Source organism: Zeugodacus cucurbitae, chromosome 4 (genome assembly GCF_028554725.1).
Source record: "Zeugodacus cucurbitae isolate PBARC_wt_2022May chromosome 4, idZeuCucr1.2, whole genome shotgun sequence".
NCBI lineage: Eukaryota > Metazoa > Arthropoda > Insecta > Diptera > Tephritidae > Zeugodacus > Zeugodacus cucurbitae.
In genome coordinates, this window is record NC_071669.1 from 12,312,992 (window position 1) to 12,338,960 (window position 25,969).

A 25,969-nucleotide genomic window follows, 5' to 3' on the forward strand; every position below is an offset into this window, starting at 1 on the left:
ATAGCAAGCTTATATCTACATATGTATATAAGTATAGTATGTATTTAGTAAGTTTCAACTCATTTCTTTATAACTCGCATAATCTTTATGGTTTAAGATTGCTAAATTATATAGAGAATTTCAAATTGCAGCAACTGTTTTCTCTTATCCATTATATTTGTACATATACATATTTTTCTATTGCCAATAAATACCCTGTAGAAAAACTCTTCCAACTTATTCTGCTATAGAAAGAATTGTAAGTTAGACCAAGTCTTGGTAATGCCGGACTATTCTATTTATACCAATTTTTTGTTCGAATCGTCATTCTAAGTTCAGTAGGCGAAAGTTACTCTAAAGACTCCTATTCACCCAATTTTTTCTATTCACCCAATTTCACTATTTATATTATCTCCGTTCCGTTTTGAATTTCGTGGCTATGTTTAAAAGACTACAGAGCTCGTATCTGGCAATAGCATACATCTTTGAAAGGTCTTGACATAACCTGCAATGCATGATTAGTTTGGATCTTGCGTTCAACAGTTATAGACGTGTAAACATGGAGTTCACTAACGCCGAAATTCGCGCTATTTTAAAGTTTTTCTTCGTTAAAGGCAAATCTGCTAGAGAAACGTTCCGTGAGATTAATGTTGTTGTGGGGGATGGTACTTTATCACTTCGAACTGCGGAGGAATGGTTTCAGAGCGGGTGAAAACGGCACCATGTATAAGCTAGCCGACGGAAGACCTGTGACGACGAAAACCGGTATCTCTTGACATCGACCAGGAGATGGGAGCTAGTCACCTAATCATTTTAAAACAGCTTCAGAAGGCTGTATACTCAAAAACGCCCGGACATAGCGGCAAAAGACCTGTTCCAGTCCATGGCGAACGCCCTTGGTGGTGTAAAGTTGAACTCAAAAGAGGCTTGTGAAAAGTGGCTGTCGGAGTTCTTCGCAAATAAGGAGGTGAAGTTGCCATCTAGATGGAAACAGATTATCGAAGGAAACGACGCATATTTGAACTCAATCCGATCCGATCACTGTAAGACTTTTTATAAAGCATTGAATAAAGAGCAAAAAAGCGGAAGGGGATATTTGACAACCCAATATATTATCGTATGATTATTATCTAAGTACCAGTTATTGTTCCACATTTTTTCTCTGCTGGGTATTAATCTAACTGTAGTTCTATATACACGTATCTTATTCGTAAGAGTACTATATAATTATAATTTAAATTGTATAGCAAATTTTATTTAAAAAACAGTTAGTTGCGTTTGTTTTGTCGTTGAAGTGAGTTGAGCAGCGAAACATTGAAATATCTGTGAGTGTTGTTAATAAATACTAGTAGGTAGCTATCTACAATTTTATTAGAGCTACCGTTCGATATTTTCAAGTACATATAATAATAAGAAACACTTACGAAGTAATGTAATGGAGATACTCATTTGCGTTGTTTCTACGTATGATATATAAAAATAATAAGAAGAGGTGTGGTTAAAGAAAAATGAGAAACGAGATTTTACTATCCTATAACATTCTATCAGTGACAAATGTCTTCAAGGATTGTGATAATACATATACGTGTACATGTGGTGATGAATTTATATTCAAAATTTTTTTAATTATCAATACTGTTATCTCTAATATCTCGAATAACTCGATGTCATCATCTCAACAACTTAAAATCTGTATGCAGATATATAGGGAACTTGAGATAAATATGTAAAAAGAATATTTGAATTTGGTTAATATCTCTAAGGCTGAACACATACTGGACAAGGAAAAGGAATTGATTTTTTTATTTTGGTTATGGACTCTCGTCCTCAAAGTTGCCCTGACGCTATACTTAACCTAAATCAGAACTTCAAATAATACTGAACGAAATTATAGTGAGTGCGAATATCATATAGATCATATATTCAGAACAAATTTCGAAATAAAAATACATATATAGTATTGGCCTACAACTTTGCTTCCGCCGTTTTTTTTTTTTTTTTGTAAATTAAGGCTTTATTGTTATTCAAAATATTGGCCGTCGCTAGCTACTACTTTTGACCATCTTTCTGGCAGCATGCGTATTCTGTGACGAAAGAACTCCTCATCTTTCGAGTCGATCCAAGTATCAATCCAATTTTTGACTTCTTCATAAGAACTGAAGTGCTCGTTAGCTAGACCGTGTGCCATCGATCGGAACAAGTGGTAGTCAGATGGAGCAACGTCTGGAGAATACAGCGGGTGGGGTAAGATCTCCCATCTCAACGTCGCCAAATATTTTTTGACCAACTTTGCGACGTGAGGCCGAGCATTGTCATGCTAGAGAATGACTTTATCGTGTCTTTCCTCGTACTGTGGCCGTTTTTCTTTTAGTGCTCGGCTCTAACGCATCAATTGCGTTCGATCTCCTGTGATGGTTTCTTAAAACGTTAAAACCATTCTTAAAACGTTGAAACCATTCGCGACATGTTCTTTCACTTAGGACAGCCTCACCGTACTTATCCGAAATCATTCGATAAGCCTTAGCCGCACTTTTCTTGGAATTAAAAAAAAAAAAACAAAATTTCCCACAAATATCGAGAATTCGGCTCAAAAAGTGACATTTTCAGATGAGAATAAGTTTGGGATGCAAACAGATCTCTACAAATATTTTGTTGGGTTAATGTTGACACAAATTTCCAAGATCGATATAAAACGATTTAATAGACCAGTGCTTGACCTTAAAGCCATCTATTGGAAAACGGCGGAAGCAAAGTTGTAAACCTAATGTAATACTATAAACTAAGTAAATACTAAATGAAAGTTAATTTTTTTCATTTTTACTGAATATTCCATTTCTCCTAGGTAGTTATCTGTAGAACTACCTGTATTTCATGCAATCTTAACAATAATAATGCGACACGCTTTTCAGTGCCATTATATCTATCGTTCCATAATTCTCAAAACACATTGACGATAATACAAAGCGACTATTTAAAGTGGTCTCTTCTTATCACTTTGTGCGTTTAATATATACACTCGAGAAATTGCTGTTATAGATAAGTACATACATACATACATATATGTGTCAAAAGAAATCTTTGCTCCCATTTTATGGAGCAAGCACGTGCTTCTTATGGTCTGCAATATTTTTTTTTTTATCAGGAGTCATTAAGAATACAAAATACTCGATTGACGTCTGATATGGTTTACGCAGATTGGAAAGTACTTACTGAATAACTTGAGTATAAATAATATCAGATTGTTGTTGTTGAAGTGTACTAAGGTAGTTGAAGCAGATCAGTGCCGGGTGGAGCTTTATTTTACTCAGCTAGCTGCATGATTTTTATGTTTTTCGCATTTAAAAATTTCCATTTCAAGCTACCTATTTGAAATTTCATCACTTTCAGTGTCACTTGCAGCTATTGAAGCATACTTGTACATTGAACCCAGTCTTCGCACTAAGTAAACAAGAAGCTTGTAACTAAGCCATATTTTAATCAATTTATGAATACAGTAAACAATTATTCGAATAAATAAAAAAAAAATTCGTCTGTTAAAAATTACCGAATAATAGATTATACCACTGTTTATAGCTTGTCATAGCTCATGGCTTTTCTATTTTTAAAACCATGTTTGTGTTTTTTTCGAAGGGAAATAAAAAAAATGTAAACTCACGCGATTTTAATGAGTTGGTCATGTACATCGAATTACGCTTGAACGAAATGCGAGAGCGATAAGCTTGAGACTTGTTTTCTTCCAAATAGAACAACAAAATAATTGTTTATGCTTCAGCAAGTTGGCTTTTGTTCCATTGCTTTCGGGAAAGTTTAGTGTTTGACCTAACAATATGCTTTTATGTTCAAATTTTATGAAGAATGTAGTTTGACTGCTAAATATTTATTTGTGAAATTACAATAGGTGGGTCTGTTTCCAAAAACATATTTAGATACATTGCTATAAACGTTAAATTTCTTCGTGCCTAAGGATAAAGTACTACTGTCTTAAACATGGTTCCCAAGTTTCTAATGGCTGACAATTCGGACCAAATGCTGATTGTTCCGATCAAGTAGACTCGTCTAACGTGGGAACGGTCTTGAAGATAGAGTATTATATTGTTTTTATGTTATTTGGGAATTGTTTTTTGAAGTAGTTTCCTTTAAGTAGTCTGACATAAAAATTCAAAGTTACAATTCTTTGCAATATAATGCAAGATCTTCTCGACAGCTCAGTTAAGGGATTATATACAGTTAGACGGCCGAAAAAAAGTGAATTTTCCAGAATTTTTTCTGAGAAAACTTTTTAATTTATTGATCCAAAAATTTATACACATATTCTGGTATCTTTTAACTCTATTTTAAGACGTAGTACTAGTAAAAATATTTATTTGAATAAGAGCAGCTGATCTCCAGCTGATCTCCAGGAGCTCCTCTTAAAAAAGACGTTTTGCGGTAACCACTATATCTCGGAACTGGATCATCCGAAATTAAAAAACCAAACAGATTTCGTTAAAATAATGTTAAATCTAGTAATTAATCGTAGGAATAAGCAAAATAAAATTTTTTGACAAAGTGGCCGTTTCTAAAAAAAAAATCGATTTTTCATCGAAATTTCGGCCTTAAATTGTTTATAAAAAAAAATATTTATCGGAGAGAAAAAATCTTCGATTAATTACTAAAAAAATATATTTAAGAAGGTCGTGTTAAAATTTGAGACTAATCAGTCTAGCCGTTTTCGAGTAATGTTGGTCACCGACTTTGAAAACACCATTTTGAGAAAAACGCGTTTAAAGTTTGGACCTTGTACTTCCAAGCACTCTGAAACGCCTTATCAAATTTTTCATTTGCTTGTAACTTTGAAAATATTCACCGGAACGATCTGAAATTTTCTGTGTGTATTCTTAAATATATGTACATTAAGAAAATGAAATAAAAAAAATCGATTTTTTGAAAATTCTAACTGTATATAACCCCTTAATAGATTTATAGAAGCTTAAGGTTTTTTTCTGAACTTTTCAAAGAGCAAATTTTGCAGATTGTGATCTAATTAAAATTTGGAGATCTCAATGTTAATACATCTCATGAAAATAAATTAAAAGTACCGATGTGGTATTAACTAAAATAAGAACCATGCATTTACTATCTATATTATAAATATGTGGATTCGTATTAGACCGCAGAGAATACTAGTGACCTTTCAGAAGTTGTATAAATTTTCTGTAATAATCATTTCTTGAACGTATTGAGTTGGAATTCATTATGCTGGGACTAGGAGAAAGTCTGACCCGAATTCAACGAAAATCCTTATATAACATATTCTTCTTCTTAACTAGGGTAGAAATCGCGTACGCGGTTATAGCCGAGTTAAAAGAGCACGCCATTTATGCCTCCTTTTGGCAGTTTGGCGCAAATTCGAAATCCCAAGTGCTGCCAGGTCCGTCTCTACCTGGTCTTTCCAACGTAGTGGAGGCCTTCTTCTCCCTCGGCTACCACCAGCGGATACTGCATCGAACATGTTCAAAGCTGGAGGGCTTTCGTCGACCCTAAATCTTCCGCAAAACCTTTCTCTCGAAAACTCCTAGTGCCGTCTCATCGGATGTTGACATCGTCCATACTTCTGTGCCATATATCAAGACGGGTATATGAGACTTATAGAGTTTGGGTTTTATTCATCGAGGGAGGACTTTAATATTCAATTGTCCACTCAGGCCAAAGTAGCACCTGTTGGCAAGGGCGATTCTGCATTGGATTTCTATGCTGACATTGTTATTGGTGTTAGTATTAACCGATATAAGGTCAACATGGACGGATATCGTCGTATTTAATATATGGAAGCTATTTGGTTCAGTTCGGACAAGTAATTTTTATGTTATTGAATTACAGCTATATGCAAGCGATGGTACGTCTGTTGTTATGTTTGTGAACAAATCATACTTAGTATCTTCTAAGTAAACAAACTCAATTTAAGTAACTATTTATTTATATTGTAGTGTATGGTTCTCTATATGACTACCACACCTTAAAATCAGTTTAGTTCCACGTGGATAGCTACAGCGTGGATCCCCACCCTTCAAAATTCTAACTTTTTAAAATATCGTTCGAACAATAATATGTTTTAATTTACTTTTTAATGACTTCCTTTGTATTTTCCACATTTAAATTTTTATTTAGTGGCGACCACAGCCCACCGCCACGCTATGCGCTTACGAAGAAAACGTGATTATACACAACAACAATGCTGCAAAAGCATACAAACCTACATTTATTTTATATTTGAAAGCGATTTCGCGCGGAATTTTACTCGCACCCGATCGTTTTGCAAGTGCAACTCGGTCGATTATTTATTTATTTACATACTTCTGATTGTTTTTAAGTGGCGTTCAATTGCACATGCATGTACAGTCGCGTGAAATGCCACACATGTGTTACGCACATATTTCTGTTTACGCTTTTATGCACTCATTTACGTACATATGTTTGTGTTTGTACATATGTATGTTTGTATGTATGTATGTATGTGTGTGTGAGTGTGTTTGAAAGTATGTATATAAATAGTTCTCACTTGATTTGCGACAATTTCATTTCATTTACACTTCTGTTGTTTCGTTGAATGATCGCCTGCTTCTTGGCACGTGAATATCAAGCAGCGATCTTGGCATAACAGCTGTTGCTATCACCCACCAGTTCATACCACAGTTGTGTGTGTGTGTGCCTGTCTGTCTTTCTACTTCGTGCGTTAATTGTTGTTGTTCATTTTTTATTTTTATTGCTTTCATTGGGCGTTTATTGTTGTTGTCGCGAACTTTGTACAACTGTTAAGTCGAGCGAGTTAATTGTAGTGCGTTGCCATTGAGATGTCTGACCATTTTCTATTTTATATTCTTGGATAAGTAGAATTGTATATTTTTTAGGGTTTGAGATTCTGTAGTTCTTAATAAAAGTTATAGAAAGACATCAGACGACAAGCCTTACATTATACAGTGGAACTTCCATAACTCGAACTTTTGAAGTGGCAATAGAAGGCAACTTTCATACAAATTTCCTTCCATAAATCTAACTTTTTGGTCAGGGCATAATACAAAAATTTTTCTATTCAGGTAGAATTTTAGAAGAGTCCTATGGAGGCGAACAAAAACTATGATATTACACTTATGAATTGTATAAATCATGTAACAAAGGCATGAGATACAAACGTCAAGAGCCAAACAATTGCAAATTACAGAACCAACGTTTTAAAGTATGTACATAAAACTTTATGCGAAGTCAATAAATAAAACGGTGTAAAAATCTATATTTTACAGCTTTTTGAAAATTTCTATGTTTTAATGAAAATTCTATAATTCGAGTTTTTTGTGGATTATGGTGATTCGAGTTAAAATAGATAAATTTTAAGAAGACATCGAAACCTTATTAGTAGACATAAAAAAATATCTCAAGTGGAGCAGATGAATTAAGCGACGGAAATTTTTTTTTTATACTCAGAATATGATAAAACTATCAGGATCCTCTTCCATATTCCTATTATTTTCTCTCAAGTACTAAAAAAGTGTTACTCATAGTGACTTTTTGAGTCTATAGAACAATTACTTTTGTTCAAAAACCTCGACTAATTATGACATTATGAGTCAGTACGTTATCATGTTGTAATATCCACAGACTTTCCGGCCGTGTTATTGTCATTAATATTGAAAGGAACCAAATGAGATGTTAATCTCCTCCATCAATCATAATTATGAAATTACGATTTTCGAATTACATTTAAATAAATATAAGATTTTTCATATATTCCAGAGGTCGATGGTCTGCTATTAGAACGCACTCTTGAAGTATTCACGACCACTTCTAAAGCATGCTTGAGATTAGTTGTTCCAATTGAAAAACAACAGAAGTCCATTTCTAACATTAAGTATCTCACATTTCATTACTTGTTCGTGAATTCATGGCCAAAAACAATACTGTAACAACGGCAGACATGACTCCGTGTGACTTTTACCTTTTTCCAAATATAAAGAGAACCTTAAATGGATGTCGTTTACAAGCATAAATTGCTGAAAGAACCAATGACTATCCCAAAAATCGAGTTTGAAGAAGTGGTGACATATGTTCATAATATCGATAGGGGACTATTTTGAAGGCGATAATATTAATGTAAACGGACGAATATTTTTTCAAAGATTGAAAATTTCCGTTATTTTTTTAACACACTTCGTAAGAGCTTAGCTTCTGCTTCATTAGAGTTCTAGAGGCGGCAGTTTTTAAAAGCGCTTTCAAATAAACTTTCTATCTAAGAATCCGTACGTGCATTATTGTTATACTCTAAAACGTTTAACTAACGACTTTTGGGTGCCAGCTCCTATTCCATTTACTATTACACAAGGAAGACCTAACTCACCTTACAGTAAATTTCTTGTACAGCCTACATTGAAAACCTTGGTATTCGTGATAAAAACTCTCCTTAGTGTTTTTTAAACCTCTCATGTGAGCTTCGACAATAATGAAGATTATTTTAAACATCAGCTAACTCTTCAATAATCCCTATTTATGTTATACAAAAAAAGCTTTCTACTACGTGTTTTACTAAGAGCTTTCTGATGGAGATATAAAATGAGGTTATATCTTTAAAATAATTTTGAAGACATTTATTTTATTACAAGCGAATTTAATTCAAAGTTGAATTACTTAATACTCATATAAGTATTTAATATTTTCCAAATATTTATGTACCAGATTCATTCATTTCGAAAAAAACCGCTTAAAATATTGCTTAAGCCCACATTAAATGACTTTGTTTTGCACTTCTCAAAAATGACGCCGGTTCAATGAACTCAAGGGATCAATTGAAATTCAATAACTCAACGATCCTGTCAATTTGTTTGAAAAATTCCACATTGTAAATTTCACATACAGAGATGGGAGAAATTATGTACATATAAAACTTAATGCGAGTACAAAAACAACAACAGTAAGATATAATTACAGTAAAGCTCAAATATGCTGCACAAAATAAAAAATCACAAAGAAATAAAAATAAAAAACTTCAATGTTGTTTCTTCTGTACAACATACATATCTATAAAGCCTTCAGCATAAAAACGCCGGCAAATATATGTGAGTACATATTAAGTCACAAACCCGTTTTAAAGTCAAGTGAGCTGCACGTGTGGTTAATGAGATTTAATAGCCACCGCATTTTTATCAACAACATTTTTGAAGTTTTCTTTTTTTTTTGCTCTCTTTCTCTCCTCTTTGTTTCATGCAATTTTTATTTATCGAAAACCAGAAAATTGGCCCCCAAAAAAGCTCGCAACGAATAACCAATCAGCAGTGAGCAGCAACAACAAAAGCAAACAAGTGTTCAATGCTTGTTTTTGCTATTGTTGCATTGATTGCAGTCGGCCGACGCGAAACGAACGTTGCGTACATAAATTATAAAAATAAAAAAAGTAGAAAAAACAAGTGAGTAAAGATCGGCCGAGTCGTTGATTGCTTCACGTTTACGCTTCGTTCTAATTTTGTTTTTGTTAATTTGTTCGGACAGTTTTTAAAATAAATTTCGAAAATCTTATAATTATTTTAAATTGCTCGGTGTCAAGTTGTTGTTTTTTTCTTGGCGGCTGCTGTGCGAGATCTCGTGCTGCCGCTACACTTGCAAAGTGGGTCGGTGAAGGGAGCAAAAAAGACAACAAATACAAATACATACAAATGTCACAGTGGCGATCGCTAAAACGTGCCGAACTCTGACGACCCTCACAGAACGTGTAAGCGACTAAAAGACAAATTATTTTGCGTAAATTGTTGTTGTTTTCCGGTTTCTTTTTTCGTTTAAAATTTTTTATGGCTCACTTGTTGATTGAACCACAGCTCACTTAATTTTATTGCGTATTGTTGTTGTTGTTGTTTTTTGCCTCTTTTTATTGTTTTTGTTTTTAATTGTATTCAATCACTCGTACATGCGATGCGATTTCGTTGCGCGTTTTTTGGCGGTGAGCTCAGTTGCTCGCGTCTAGCAGCTCACTCAAGACGCACAAAACGCGAAACGCTTACTGAAGTATTGAGTAACGTGCGTTCGCACACGATTATAAAGTGATTTATTCTGAATTTTAGCAAATTGTGATTTGTTAAAAGTTAAAAATAAAATTTAAAGTGTTGCAATTGCAGTGGGGGCGTGAAATATAATTGTGGAAAGAAAAAAAATTCAAAGTGAAGTAAAGAGAAAATTTTTACATACTTTTAAGAAATTAAAACAAATATTAAAAGACTGAAAAATAATTTTAAAAATATTTAAAATAAATAAAATAAAAAATTTAATTTAATTAATTTTCTGGTAAGTGTAATGAAATATTCAAGAAAATAGTAGAGTGTTGATGATATTTTATATTTAAGCATTTTTATGTAACTCTAAAGTGTTAAAAATTATATTAGTGGTTTTATAAATCAAATATATTTTAGTTTATATATAAATTGTAACATAAGATGTGAAAATTTACAATTCAAAAAATTTAAATTTGTAAAAAATTATTTTCACTGAAATTTTTTGAAAATTAATTTTTTTTGGATTTTGTAAAATATTATTTTCAAAGAAATATTCTTTTATTTTTGAAATAATTTTTATTAAAACAAATTTTAATTAATTTAAAAAAACAATATACAATTTTTTTATATTGTGTAACAAATTATATTCAGATTAATATTTTTTTAAATAATTTTTATCACTTTTTTAAATTAATTAAAACAAAATAAAATGTATTTTTTTTAGATCTTATTAAAATTTTTATATTTTTTTTATTTTGGGAATATTTTTTAATAAACAATCTTTGTTTGAAAATCTATTAAAGTAAAATAATATATATTTGTTTTTAGATTTTGTAAAATTTTATTTTCAAAGAAATATTTTTTTATTTTTGAAATATTTTTTATTTAAACAAAATTTTAGTTAATCAAAATAAAAATAATATACAATTTTTTTATATTCTGTAAACAAATTGTATTCAGATTAATATTTTTTTAAATGATTTTTATCACTTTTTTAAATAATTAAAATAAAATAAAGTGTATTTTTTTAGTTTTTATTAAAATTTTTATTTTTTTTTTATTTTGGGAATTTTTTTTAATAAACAATCTTTGTTTGAAAATCTATTAAAGTAAAATAATATATATTTGTTTTTAGATTTTGTAAAATATTATTTTCAAAGAAATATTCTTTTATTTTTGAAATATTTTTTATTTAAAAAAATTTTAATTAATCAAAATAAAAATAATATACAATTTTTTTATATTGTGTAACAAATTGTATTCAGATTAATATTTTTTTAAATAATTTTTATCACTTTTTTAATTAATTAAAATAAAATAAAATGTATTTTTTTAGGTTTTGTTAAAATTTTTATTTTTTTTATTTTGAGAATAATTTTTATTAAACAATCTTTTGTTGAAAATCTATTAAAGTAAAATAATATATATTTTTTTTTAGATTTTGTAAAATATTATTTTCACAGAAATATTTTTTGGAACTTTTTATTAAAAAACAATTTGAAAATATTTAAAATAAAATAAAATATATTTAATTTTTATATTTTTTTTCCAAAGAAATTATTTTTTGCATAATTTAATTTTGTTCGTTATTTTTCATGAAAAAAAATAATGAAGTTGATTTTCGATGCTCGAGAATTGTGTAACCAATTCGTGGTCTCCAACAAAATCTAAAAAAAATTTAAATGAAAATGAAAAAAATAAATGAAAATATTCATTTAAAATTTTTTTTTGAATTAATAAAATTTAATTTTAATTTTCATTTAAAATTTTTTTTTTACATTTAAACTTAAAAATAACCAATTGATAGGTAAAGCTAAAATATTATCAAACCTTTTTTGATTTTAAAACTAAATTTGACAAATTTTTATTTAAATTTTAATTGTATAAAAATTTATTGATTATGCATAATCGGCTATATAATATGTTATATTTAAAATTAAGCTGCGTAGTTGAGGTGCATTGAACAATTTGGTCGTCAGCAAACCTCGTGGAATAATAAGTTGAGTAGTGAGTGTTTTTCAAGAAACTTGCTGTTTGTATGATTACATTAAATGAGAATTGGATGTATTGAAGAATAAAGTAAAAACCGCAGAAATGTACAACTGAATTTTGTGTTCCCATTTGTGCTTGTACTGACTCTTTGACGTCTACTTATAATGATGACAAATTGTCGCCGAAAAAAATAAATTTTATTGATTCAGTTACTATATGTATATGTGTATGTATAATAGGAATTGTAAACAACAAAGTGTAAAAATGCATTAAATACCACAATTGACAGGTGATTCTTACAAATCAATTTCAAACGCCATGCCGAGACACTTTTTATTTATTTTTAAACAAATATTAGACAATAACAACAGCATTTGCTGCCAAAGAGGAAATTGTTGCATTTTATATAAGTGTAAAATGTGATTGCAGAATTTCTACGAAAACAAAACCACATTACAAAGATCACGAGTATTCACCACTCGTCAGCAGCAGAAGTAAAAAAAGAAATCGATTTGTGAAATGAAAATCTTTTTTTTATAGCTATACAGAAATTAGACATTTCAATTACTTTAATTCGCTTTGTTTTCATAATACCGCTATTCGTTTTGTTATTATTATTATTTTTTTTAATCAATCAGTTAAATTTTATTGTATGTTTTTCGGGAAAGCATGTTTTTTGAACTTGAAATCTCCTCTTCACAGCAGTCAAATTCCGTTTAATTACGTAGTTTTCAGCTGTTTTAACTGCAGAGCCTCAACTCAGTTAATTACTTGATAATTATAATAAAATGTTAACAAAACAATTTTCGTTCGCAAAACATATGGGGAATGTTGTAAAGTGTGTAAGCGGGGATTACCTACTTGGAATTTCTCGCTTAAATCACCTGTCTTATACTTTTATGTTTACGTTACGTTTTACTTTTTATCAATGAAATATAAATGAATTACTACATTGAAGACTATTCAACTACTTTGAGAACTCAGTTTCAAGCATTTGCTGTTTCAGTTCTAAAAAGAGTCAACCGAATGACTTCTTCAGTCAATGCAAATTTGAAGTGGGTTATGTGTTAATACCTTATAGTATTTGGAATTTACTCCGTTGTCGACAGACTTTTGAATTCGACAGTCTTGAAGTGAACATGAAAATCCCGCCATTTTTGGAATAAAATCAAGCCACGCATTCTATATAGGAACGATATCTTGACAAACTATGATCTTGACAAACAGATCTATAACCCACTATTAATTTTGGATATTTTGGAATAGTTCTTGATGTGTAGACAGCAAAATGTGTGCTCAATTAAATTTAAAGAGTACCATATAGCGTTTTTAGACAGGAGCAAATTGATTAATTAACTGACCTCGGCTCGATTAAAACGCTAATTAAGATCGATTTACCAAACAAAATAAAATCTAAATTTATTTTTAATTGAATTATAATCGACTTGAAAATCTTACGTTATTTGTCTGCGATTGGTTGAATTTTTTAATAAAAAAAAGCTACGGTAGATGTCGCTGCTAAAAATATTAATCAGCTTATGAAACTTACCAACTTCTTATGAAAAGCAAAAACAAAACTGTGTAACAGCTGATCGGTTATCGTGTAGCCGACAGTATAAAAGGCAAAAAAAGGGTTTTCAATAAAAATTTGAATTGATCAATTAATTTGGCTGTCTAAAAACGCTAATGGAGTCTTTTGTATAAAGTAGTAAGTACAAGTATATATATACGATCAAGGAAGGTTTTAAAATGTTTGTAAATTGAACTTAGTTTTGATATAACAGTACTTTCAAAAAATTATTTAATATATTTATTTATTACTAGTAGACCGCTCCGGCTTCGCAAGTGTTTAAACTTAATATGTTTGCTATAAGTTTCTTGCTTGGGTTCATTTAAAAAAAGTAAAATCAGGAAAATTCGAACATGAAATTTCATTATATTTGCAATGATTACAACCTCTAGTCTTTGGTGTCCGTTGTCTGTCTCTCTGAATATGAATGCGAATGCTCAGAGCTCGAAGCCCTAGTGCGAGCTTGTATATTTCTAATATTTTGTTCCTCAAGCCGCTGCACACGCTCCGTACTCGATTCTCAAACGCGTACTTGGAAGGTTTTGAAATGCAGCTTCAAGCAAGCAGCTTCGAGCGCTCGTTACTCGACTCTCTGGCACGCGATTGCGATGCGAAAAGAGGAGAAGGAATGACTTGCAAGACGTTTTTCAGTTTCAGATTAAGATTATCCATCAAGGAGTCTTCTTGATACCCTCGCCTGGAAACTATTTCCAGAAAGTTGAGATTCTATCATTAATATAGCCTATGTTACTAGGGGAGAATGTAGCTTTCCAATGGTGAAAGAGTTTGTTGAGTTTATTCGCTACAAACATACATACAAATATTTCTTTTTTATAATAGTAGTATAGATTATTACGAATATATAATTAATTTATACAAAAATAATTACGAGCAGTAAATCTGAAAAGCGAAAACAAAAGCCACAACCAATTATAAATTCAATTCAGCTTTGTTTTGAACTTGCCACCGGTAACGAAAGCCTAACTTACCTTCGCCGTCCAACTGGCAATGGGATGTTTAAACTTGAAAATAACGCAAAAAATATTTTAATTTATATACACACATATATATTTCAACTGCTATACAATACTATTTAGATATGTATGTGGCTAAAAAACACTTCACGAATATAAAGAATATAAAGCAAAAGCAACACTTAAAGTCAAGCTAAGCAAACCCAACAATTCAGCCATAAAGATATTCGCATATAAAAAAGGTAAATACGCGCAGCAGGTAATAAAATGGCTTGTAGGCACTTGACTTAGGTAAGAGTACTAAAAAAATTGGCTAAGTTCACAAGTGAATTACAAATTGACATTTCACAGAGCCAAGCGGATATGCTGTGAGATAAGCGTCATATACATATGTTAAGCATATATTTATAGTATATACATTAGAACAGTGCGAATTTCGCTGGAATTTCGGGTAAAGTGTGGAATGGCAGTAAACAAATAAAGTAACGAATATAAATGATTGAAAGTAACGAGTGATGTCATTTGGACAAAAATAAAAATAATATATTCGAAAGATTGATTGAGCTGGGAAGTAATTAGGGATTAATTGGCAAGACTGATTCAAGCCAGGTTTGATTTTTTGTTTTTACATTATAAATAAAGATTGTGAAAGCAAATAGTGTATATATATATATATTTTTTTTATTTCCAACAACAACTTTGTAATAACTAAAGCATAAGTTCATTCCCCATTCATACATTCATCATACGCCGTGTACAACCCGCACCTCCCACGCCTTCACAAACACTAATTACAATATTTTAAACTATCATGACTGTCACTATTTGCCCATGGCACGTGCGCGGAAGTTTCAATTATCCACTGCCAATTGCCAATTACATTCAAATTAAATCCGTGCTTAGAAAATAGCGTCTAAGCAGAAAGGTCGCGGTGTCCAAACAAAGCGCTTAGGTGCTTATTCGGTTACACATGTAAACACTTGAACTTGCACATGAATTTGAGCTTATCTAATAACCTTTTAGTGTCGTTAAACTATATTTGGAAAGCCAAGCAAGTAAACACCAGAAAGTAAACAAATAGTAATAATAGAAAACAAAACTTCCGTAAGAGAAGCCATGTACTAGTGTGAATGAAAATGAATATTCATATACAAATTTGAAGGTAGCAGCCTACTAAGGGTATTGGTGGGTATATACACGAGCCACTGTAAGCTCAGGAAACATGTTAATGATCAGGGCTTGGTCTCGTCGATGAAACTCCCCTCCACATACTATTTGAATGTGTATTGCTTCACAGGAGCAGGTGAAAAATTTTAGGATATACCATACCAAACAGAGGGGCGCATTGTCTCCTTTAATCCTAGTACCATCCTTGAATTTGCCAGGGTACTGGGACTAATGGAGTCGCTGTAGACCTGGAGAGGAGGGGCACAATATACCATTGGTCGCGGTGCTTTCCTCATCTCATCTATCTATCTATATTGATTTAATAAAGAAAACTGACACTAAACAACTTACTTTATGTAGATACATGGTTAGGTTAGGTTAGAACAAAGTATAGATCATCACGACTTCAGAGAATTTCATTTAGACAGCTCTGAACTTTTCTTTCTTTTTCATCCTTTGGCATTCAAATACTCCTAATGGATCATTAGACTCTAACAATACGACAAAGCGCTTGGACTCTATTATATAGTTCTTAATTCGGCTTATGTCAATAGCAGTTAATTCGCTAGGCCCGCCGAAGGAGTAATTACCACGATGTTTTAACATCAGTCTAGCTAATTCTGGACATTGAAGGAGAAGGTGATTGGAAGATTCCTACTCGCTTTCCTCCAGCATGTTTGACAACTTGTGTCTGGTATTATCTCTAATCTCACCGTATCCATTGATCTGGAAAGAGGTCAACCGCTGAGTATACACCTCTCTTACGGAGGTCGCTCTTTGGAGAAGTATAACTACTACTACCTTAATGGCAGGCACCGCTGCAATGGTCTGAAAGCCTAAAGCTGGTTTTGCTTGAGACCTTCTGATAGAATACTCCACCTACCACCTGGTAACATGGTAACAGAGCAAAAAGGAACTTTGAAAACTTGTTTATGTACTATTAGTATAAAAATTATTTTTGAAAAATTCTTCTGCTGAATCGATCCCGACTATTACTCACCAATCCTAAGCATAGTAACAATGAATTTTTATAGAATATAATGCCGTCTACAAACATCCTTACTTATCATGTTCCTACAACGATAAGTATGCGCGTATAAAAATTATAATCATTGTTAGAAACTTTATTGGCACCCAAAATGTACAGCAAGGCTATAAATCACAATTAAACAATTTCGGCTACATTTATTAACTGTTTAATAACGGTAATAACAATTGTAGATACATGTATACATTGCCTATAGCAACAATTTAAGATTAGTAGGTGTCGTATTTTCTGACGAAGATTCTGTACAGTGAAGTTATTTATTATTACTTTGATATAGACAGCTTAGTTCCTATACAGACGTATGCATTTAAGAAATTTTCACTTTTATTGAAAAAAAAAATTATACGACAATGCTATAAAGACGAGATTACTTATAATTTGCGTATGTGAACTTGACACGTGTCTTTATTGTGATTAAGTTATAAGATCTGTTTTTGCTGAATTTCTGTATGATTCAAATACTCAGTAAAGAACCGAAAATAATTTGAACATGGTGTATAAGAAGGTTCTAAGTATGATCTCTAAGAAAACATCGATACAAATCGGTCACCGATTTCTTAAAAATGGAACATCGGACTTGTTCAAAAACTCTGGGTTTAACTTCTTATCTCAATGTTTTGAAATCAGCTGGGCGACGACATTATCATAAGAGAAGTAAGAATAAGAGAAAAAAATTATCTCACAGCATATTGGCAATAGAAAACATTCGAAATTTGTTTCGAAAATTGTACTAAAATATGTTTAAAGAACAGGAATGATTTATTATTTAGTAGGAAATGGAAAGGAAATGGAGACCAGTAGAATATGATTTTTCTTATAAAGTAAAGAATGATAAAATGTATTTCCGATAATCTCTAGATTTTAGGAGAGGTATTATATAATATCAAATCGACTTAATTCAATATGAGTACATATACAGTATCCGAAAAAAATATGGATACCCCACCACATTTTTTAGTATTATTTGAATATTTCCCCAAGAAAGTTCCAAAAAGTATTATCAAATGCCGCCAAGTTTTGGGAAAATACTAATTTGAAGTAATGGGAGCCAATTTGAATTAAAAAATACGAAAGGCAGCCAAAAAGTTTGACGAAAGAGTGGCTCCAAAGTAAGTATATATCCAAGGCACCATTAAGTTCGGAGGTGGATATGTTTTAGTTTGGGGTTGCTGTAGCTACAGAAATCTGGTATTAATCGAAGAAAAATTACGGGGAAGTCCTACGGAGTGATGCTGAGTAAAAATTTGGAGCTCTCAGTACAAAAAATGGACTTTGAAGGTAACTTTATATACCAGGATACGCCCAAACATACAATTCAGGTTAAGAAAGAATGTTTCGATCAAAAATCGATAGAGCTCCTACTATGGCCTGCTCAAATCTCTGACTTTAACCCTATTAAGCATTTATAGCAATATTTGAATGATAAGCTCGACCGATATTCTTGTCGTCCCAATTAATGAAACATTTTAAATATGTTGAAGGACTCCTGGGTAAGCATACCACATTCACTTTTCCTGAACTTGGTAGACTGCATGTATCAAAGTCTTTTGACTGTAATTAACGCTAAAGATGCCAACACTAAATATTGAAGCTCTGTTTAGAAGCTAATCTTACAATATATATGGGTATCCATACTTTTGTCGTTGTTAAATATTGGTCTTTTTCAGATGATCACGTGATTTGCAACAAATAGTTAAAATGTATTAGGTCTGCAACTTTGCTTCCGCCGTTTTCCAATAGATATCACTAAGGTCAAGTACTGGTCGATTCATATCGATCTTGGACATTTGTGTCTACATTAACCCAACAAAATATTTGTAGAGATCTGTTTCCATCCCAAACTTATTCTCTACTGACAAGGTCACTCTTTGAGCCGAATTCTAGACATTTGCGGAAAATTGTGCTTTTCTTTTTTAATTCCAAGAAAAGTCCGGCAGAGGCTCATCGACATTTGTAACCGTTTTTATAAAAAAAAAATTTATATTTACAAAAAAAAACGGCGGAAGCAAAGTTGTAGACCTAATATAATATTTAAATTTAATTTTTTAATGTAATTAATGCCTAAACGATAAATTTCACTGCTTAAAAGATATAATCATTTTGGTGTTTACATTTAAAGGGTATACATAATTTTGTCGGACACTGTATATGTATAAATGTTTTTAATTGAAATAAGATTTCTTCACTGCCTTTTCACAGTCTATTAATATATGAGGTAAATCCCCAGTGACGTACAATACAGATCAGAACTGAGAAATCAACGCAATATAGCGTGGTTAGCAGCACAAAACGACTAATTGAGAAAAAAAAATCTAAAATAAATACGATGAATATTAATTAATAAAACTACTTAGTATTCTAAACACAAACTAGGTGCGCACGTGACAAGCAATAAAATCAGTTAAAAACAGATGAATAAACAGTATTTATAAACAAAAAGATAATATTAGAACTACTTTACTAGTTATAAGCTATATGCATGTTACAACTCTTAATTATAGTAATTTTCTACTTAATTTAATTGCAATGCATTATACAACAAATACATACTAAAGTACCCCCACTATACTCTTTACAGCTCGCCTGCAACTAAAAAGAATCACTCACGAAAATGTCTAGCGATCAAGAGGTTGTTGTAGCCTCACCCGTCACACCGCATCCACCGCCGAAAGATCGCAAACTATGGCGCGATCTCACAGCCTATTGGATATTGGGTCTATGCAATAATTACGGTTATGTGGTGATGTTGAGTGCGGCACACGATATTATCGCGCAATTTCAGGATCATCCAGCCGATGATGGTAATGTTGAAACTGAAGGCGAAAATACGCGAAATTGTCATTTGATATCGACTGGCGCCATTCTGTTGGCTGATATTATACCCTCGTTGTTTGTGAAAATCGTAATACCGTTTCTGCCGTTCTGGGTGAAGTGAGTAGGGAGAATGCTGAAAATGTTTAAATTTAATTAAATTATTAAACATTTTTTATTACAGTTTCAAGATTTTGCTTGCTGTATTGTTGTCAGCATCGGGTTTTCTGCTTGTAGGCTTCGCGAATGCCGAGTGGATGGCTTTACTGGGTGTAGTTATTACATCGGCGAGTAGTGGTATTGGTGAACCGACTTTCCTATCGTATTCGTCGCATTTCAATAAGTGAGTATAGATCTTGTAGTTATTTATGTAAATTCGTCCAAACGATGTAACATATTTTTGAGGATATTAAGTGATTTTTCATAGAAGTAGACTTATAATTATTTATTTTAATGTATCTCTTTTAAAGAAAACGAAAAAATAAAAATTCATCCAATCGATGAATAATCTTGTTTAGCAATATTTGACGTTGATTTACATAAATAGCGTTACTTAAGCCTTAAAATATTGATTTTTAACAATTCATCCAATGGATGAAATATTAGTTCAGCACATATAATGTAAAATTAAACTTGTTTATAACTTACCTCGATATCACATTGACGCAATAACTCAAATATCATTGCAGAAATGTCGTCTCCACATGGTCATCTGGTACTGGTGGTGCCGGAGTAATTGGCTCACTCTCCTATGCTTCACTGCGTGCGCTTAATGTCAGCCCACGTGATACAATGTTGATTATGTTATTCTTCCCAGCGTTGGAAGCATTCTCTTTCTGGATCATACTACGCAAACCCACAATCATTCCACTGACCAACTCATCACTGGAGTCTACAGAGGAATTGGTGACTGATGAAAAACCATTGCAAGGTTTCAAAGAGAAGTTGATCTACATTAAGACACTGTTTCCATACATGTTGCCACTGGCGCTGGTCTACTTCTTCGAGTATCTCATCAACCAGGGTTTGGTAAGTGTCTTTAGAAAATTTATGCCAATTCTTTTACTTATTTCATCACTTTTTTCTTTCTTTTCCAACAGTTTGAATTGGTCTACTTTGAGAATAGCTCACTATCACAGGCCTCACAATATCGCTGGTTCAATGTGGACTATCAGATTGGTGTCTTCATTTCACGCTCATCGGTTAATCTATATAAAATAAACAAAATTTGGCTTATGGCTGTCTTCCAGTTTGTCAACGTTGCTTACTTCCTCACCGAAGTTATATACTTCTATACGCCAAGCATATGGATCACATTGATCATTGTGCTGTGGGAGGGCTTGCTGGGCGGTGGCGCCTATGTAAACACATTCTATCGCATGTCCAAAGAGATTACGCCCGGACGCAGACGCTTCGCTATGGCTATGGTCACACAATCGGATGCTTACGGCATAGCATTGGCTGGTTTCTTGGCCATTCCATTGCATAATGCAATTTGCTCGCTACCACCTGCCTCTCGGAAACTGATGTGGTGAGCTGTGAGCGTCACTTACCAGGGAGGGTTGACTACTTTGAGTATAGTCTAAGTCAGACTTAAGTTAGTATTACGATTAGGTTGGGTCATTCGATCCAATATTGTTGTATTATTGTATTAAATAGTTGTTGAAGTGAAAGGTTTCTTGTGAAACCGCAGAAAAAATGTAATTAGTGAGCATGGTGTGCTTAAAGCTCTAAAATTTTCTTATAGCTAAGCAGCATACATAATTAAGTAAATAATTTATTTGACTTTAGGTGCTAAAAACACCAATATAATTCAGGAATTTAAAGTGTCATAAAATACTGTAATTAACATTAACTACATATGTTATAGCCGATTTACAAATTTTGCATACTTGAGCTTTTTAGTGAAAGCTCTGTATTTTGTGAAAGCTTGTAAAAATTGTTATGTATACAATAATTCGCACAAAAAACAAAATACGGACAATTAAAAGTCACTAGTGAAAATAGTGAAAAATTTACAATCATTTATTTGTTTATTAATTTAATAATAAGACTATTTTCAGAGAACTTAAAAAATATAATTTGCTTTCACTGTACCTCTAAATAGCATTTACATCTTTACTTAATACTTGTTACTCCATTTTTCATCGCGGCGATAGGTTAGGTTAGGTTAGGTCAAGGAAAATTTTTCAGTTCAGCAGAGAATCTCATTTACATAGCTTCAACGATCCTTTGTGGCAACAACTGAAAGTTCTCAAGTTCACCGACGCAAATCCGATGCTTGCCAACATTGATATTTCCTACAGGGCCTCTCGACTGAAAACCTATTTACGAAAAGCCTAAAAATATGCAACGATAAGCTTTTTATTTAAATATAGTATGTTCATGTAAAGTCAGTTCACGTACGGCATCGATGTTTTCTGGCACAACGGCTGTTTTTGGACGACCTTCACGGAATTCGTCTTTGAGCGAGCGTCGGCCACGATTGAATTCGTTGTACCAGTTTTTCACAGTGCTATAGGATGGTACTTCATAGCCATACAAAGATTTTAGTTCATCGATGCACTCTTGTCGCGATAATCCACGTCGAAAGTTGTGAAAAATGATCGCACGAAAATGTTCGCGAGTTAATTCCATTTTTTGGCCGAGATGAATTTTTTATTTCCCTGTAAATAAAACAATTAACGATTAAATGACAAAACGTTCTGAGTGATGGTATGCTAAAAAATGTCAAACTTTCCAATGGAAATGTCAGATTGCACCTGGCAACACTTAGTGTTGCCTAGGCCAGAAATACATATATATTATATATAAAATTTCGTATCGAACATACGTATTAAAAGCTGTCTTCGCCAGTATTTGTCCAACGGTTTTTGTCCTCAGTTTATTATTATATCCTAAGGTATACGTATAGGACTAAATAAGACATGCACGATCACTATCTGAATTTATTAGCCGATTCGACAAGGTAGTAGAGCTCTGTAAGTAGAAAAACTTGGGAGATACCTTAAACCCTTACTATACTTGTTTTTTGGGAAGATTGATATACATATATTGGCACGATTTTAGTTTCTGGGGCGCCAAGATTTGAGTTCACTTTTAGGTAAATTAGCCCAAAATGAACACTTTTTATTAAATAAAAAAAAGTTGATATCTCGCTCCGTTTACGAGATATCGAGCGTTGAAGTTTGTGTTAACAGCAGCCGATGCGCGCAAAAAATTATTTAATAAAAAGTATTTATTTTTGGGCTAATTTTCCTAAAAGTGAACTCAAATCTTGGGGCCCCTGATATAAATAAAATCTCCCCCATATATTAGTTGATAAGTCTCGAGCAGACAAAAAATTCGTCGAATAATTTTTAAATTATAGAAATATGAAATATAAGGAATTAAGAGAGAGGTTTACTTAAATCAGACTTTTTATATTGGAAAATAGTATATCTGAAAGATATTCATTTAAACCACGGATATATCCAACAAACTCAAAAAATGTCTTGATAAATATTTATAAATAATTATCTTGCAATAAATACTATATTATTGAAACCTAGAAAGTGTTGTGCAATGATCTTCTCAGACTTTTCAAACTTTCAAATGGAATAAAAACAAAATGAAATACATTTTAAGGAAAAAAGTCAAACTGAAATATTTGATCAAACATTAAACGAGTTTCTGTAAACTTTCTTAGAAATTTTCAAAAGAGAAAAACAACGCCGAAAGTCTACAAAAGTTAAAGATTCCCACGATTAACACGATCTCTATATAAACCAAACAAATAGACTGTAAGGAAATATCATTCCTACACAACCATGGCCGACTCAACACCAGCGTCGTCTAAAGACAAAGGACTCTGGCGTGATCTCGTTGCCTATTGGATATTGGGTCTGTGCAACAATTACGGTTATGTTGTGATGCTGACTGCGGCGCATGACATCATTTCAAGTTTTGAAAAAGACGTAAGTAGGATTGAGTATGAGATATATAGCGCAGCACAAAGTCTTGCCAACTCTGACATTTCAGGAAGAAGCAAATCAAGATGGGGACTTGGCAACGAACAGCACAGAACGGCGTTGCAATAAGATGTCCACCAGCACAGTACTGCTGGCCGATATTATACCATCGTTTCTAATGAAATTTCTAGCGCCCTTTATGCCTTTCTGGGTCAAGTGAGTGCAGTGACAGAACCCTATTTGTTGGAAGATAATAATTAATATTATTTTAATACAATAGCATACGCATGGGTCTCGCGATAGGCTTAACGGTGTTCAGTTTCATAACTGTTTCGCTGGCTAAAGTCGAGTGGTTGGCTTTCGTCGGTATTATATTCACCTCGGCGAGTTGTGGTATTGGCGAGAGCACTCTGCTGGCCTATTCATCCAGTTTTAATAAGTGAGTGTTGGAAATCTTAAGATATCATTCCACCATAACGACTATATTTATTATTATAAGGGACGTGGTCTCGACTTGGTCATCCGGCACTGGTGGCGCGGGCATTTTGGGCGCGCTCTCCTATACGGTGCTCATTGATTTGAAATTGACATCACAACAAGCTATGCTAGTATTCCTGTATGTGCCCACATTAGAGGCTTTGGCTTTCTGGTTATTACTGCGACACCCAAAGGAGGCGATTGTGCGTACTGAGGCCGCCGAAATGGTGCCGCAAGATGTGCTCACAATAAAAGAAAAAACGATATACTTCTTCAAGGACTTGCTGCCATTCTTTATGCCACTCTCTTTGGTCTATTTTGCAGAGTACTTCATCAATATGGGTTTGGTGCGTAGAACTCTAATAAATTAATATTTTTTTAACTCTCTTTTAAATCATACTTTGTCTCACTCTCACTTCCAGTACGAATTGGTGTATTTTGAGAATATTTTCATTTCACCACCTACTCAATACCGTTGGATTAGCACCGATTATCAAATTGGCGTATTCATTTCACGTTCCTCCGTCAATATCATACATTTCACCTTCATCTGGCCGATGGCGATTTTACAATGCATCAATGCTGTGGTCTTCACTTTGGAGGCGATCTACTTTTTCACACCCAGCTTTTGGTTGATCATACTGTTTGTGCTGTGGGAGGGTTTACTCGGTGGTGGCGCTTATGTGAATACCTTCTATCACATGTCGAAAGTGGTGCCGGCCGAGCGTCGCCAATATGCCATCGGCATGGTGGCTCAAGCGGACTCGTATGGCATTATTGCAGCTGGTATGCTCGCGATTCCAGTGCATAATCTAATCTGTGATATTGATGTGCATGAGCGAAATAGTTGGGGTTTGTTTTGAATAAATGGCGACTACTACGAGTGGTTTAGTTTTATTTTGTATTTTAGATAAAACGTTTGATTTTTGTCTTGCCAATAGACTAAACGCATATATAAAACATACAACGGCTGTAGATATGCAGTTCTGTATATATTGAATTGGCGAACCCTCATCGATAATATTTGGAATATTTGGGTTTGAAAGAAGAAAGGAAGAATAAATACTATAGCTATGCCAAAATGATACTTCTAAAGATAACACCGTACCTGTGCACAGTGGTTCGGCTTGTATGAAGGTGCGGTCATAAATACTTCCCGCTGACTACTTATCGCTATTAAATTTTCACCAAAAACTAGAAAAATTATTTAAATATATATATAAACAAGTAAGGAAGGGCTCAGTTCGGGTGTAACCGAACATTTTATACTCTCGCAATTTATTTATTTAGCTTAATTAATATTATATAATACACAATTTGACCCACATATTCGTTATATATGTTATATAAAGTTCATTGAAAGTTGGAAACCCTAATATTAGGTTTGAAGCACCGAGGTCCTCATGTTCGATATATGGGGCCTTGAAAACATATGGTCCGATTTTGGCGATTTTTAGAATGGGGCTGCCACACTATAAACATAGTATTTGTGCAAAGTTCTGCACCGATATCTTCACTAGTGCTTACTTTATATATTGTAAAGTAAACGATTCAGATTGTCTTCAAAGTTCTGGTATATAGGAAGTAGGCGTGGTTGTAAAGCGATTTGGCCTATTTTCACAACATTTCATTGGGATGTAAGGAAACTATTACAAACCAAGTTTCATTGAAATCGGTCGAGTAGTTCCTGAGATATGGTGTTCGACCAAAATGTGTTCGACGCCACACCCATTTTCCATTTCGTAAAAAAAATCTGAGTGCAGCTTCCATCTGCCATTTCTTATGTGAAATTTAATGTTTCTGGCGTTTTTCGTTAGTGAGTTAACCCACTTTTAGTAGTTTTCAACACAACCTTTGTATGGGAGGTGGGCGTGGTTATAATCCGATTTCCTCCATTTTTGGATTGTATAAGGTAGTACCTAAAAGAAACGACTCTAGAAAGTTTCCTTGATATAACTTTAGTAGTTTCCGATATATGTACAAAAAACTTAGTA

The 25,969-nt window shown here is 32.9% G+C and overlaps 2 protein-coding genes across 6 annotated transcripts; both read left to right on the plus strand.

Moving 5' to 3' along the window:
- Window positions 1-1,241: 1,241 nt before the first annotated feature.
- Window positions 1,242-21,644, plus strand: LOC105210193 (battenin). 5 transcript variants are annotated; one of them, XM_011181001.3, is made up of 5 exons: window positions 1,242-1,304; window positions 19,316-19,668; window positions 19,733-19,891; window positions 20,238-20,577; window positions 20,649-21,644. In XM_011181001.3, exons 2-5 carry the CDS (start codon window positions 19,349-19,351, stop codon window positions 21,081-21,083), a joined length of 1,254 nt encoding a protein of 417 aa, XP_011179303.2. In that variant the 5' UTR covers window positions 1,242-1,304; window positions 19,316-19,348; the 3' UTR covers window positions 21,084-21,644. The 5 variants fall into 5 exon arrangements, with proteins under 5 accessions (XP_011179303.2, XP_028894070.2, XP_028894077.2 ...); XM_029038237.2 differs by having other exon boundaries at window positions 1,250-1,331; XM_029038244.2 differs by having other exon boundaries at window positions 1,267-1,327.
- Window positions 21,645-23,133: 1,489 nt separating this feature from the next.
- Window positions 23,134-24,973, plus strand: LOC105210871 (battenin-like). Its single transcript, XM_011182069.3, has 5 exons — window positions 23,134-23,504; window positions 23,569-23,714; window positions 23,779-23,937; window positions 23,998-24,322; window positions 24,398-24,973. Exons 1-5 carry the CDS (start codon window positions 23,358-23,360, stop codon window positions 24,836-24,838), a joined length of 1,218 nt encoding a protein of 405 aa, XP_011180371.2. The 5' UTR covers window positions 23,134-23,357; the 3' UTR covers window positions 24,839-24,973.
- Window positions 24,974-25,969: the final 996 nt, after the last annotated feature.

Bases quoted from the DNA above. Each gene is read 5' to 3' on its own strand.
- LOC105210871 (XM_011182069.3), top strand. From the start codon at position 23,358: ATGGCCGACTCAACACCAGCGTCGTCTAAAGACAAAGGACTCTGGCGT. The intron at 23,715-23,778 runs GTGAGTGCAGTG...TTAATACAATAG, and splicing joins TTTATGCCTTTCTGGGTCAA to CATACGCATGGGTCTCGCGA. The intron at 24,323-24,397 runs GTGCGTAGAACT...TCTCACTTCCAG, and splicing joins ACTTCATCAATATGGGTTTG to TACGAATTGGTGTATTTTGA.
- LOC105210193 (XM_011181001.3), top strand. From the start codon at position 19,349: ATGTCTAGCGATCAAGAGGTTGTTGTAGCCTCACCCGTCACACCGCAT. The intron at 19,892-20,237 runs GTGAGTATAGAT...ATATCATTGCAG, and splicing joins TATTCGTCGCATTTCAATAA to AAATGTCGTCTCCACATGGT. The intron at 20,578-20,648 runs GTAAGTGTCTTT...CTTTTCCAACAG, and splicing joins ATCTCATCAACCAGGGTTTG to TTTGAATTGGTCTACTTTGA.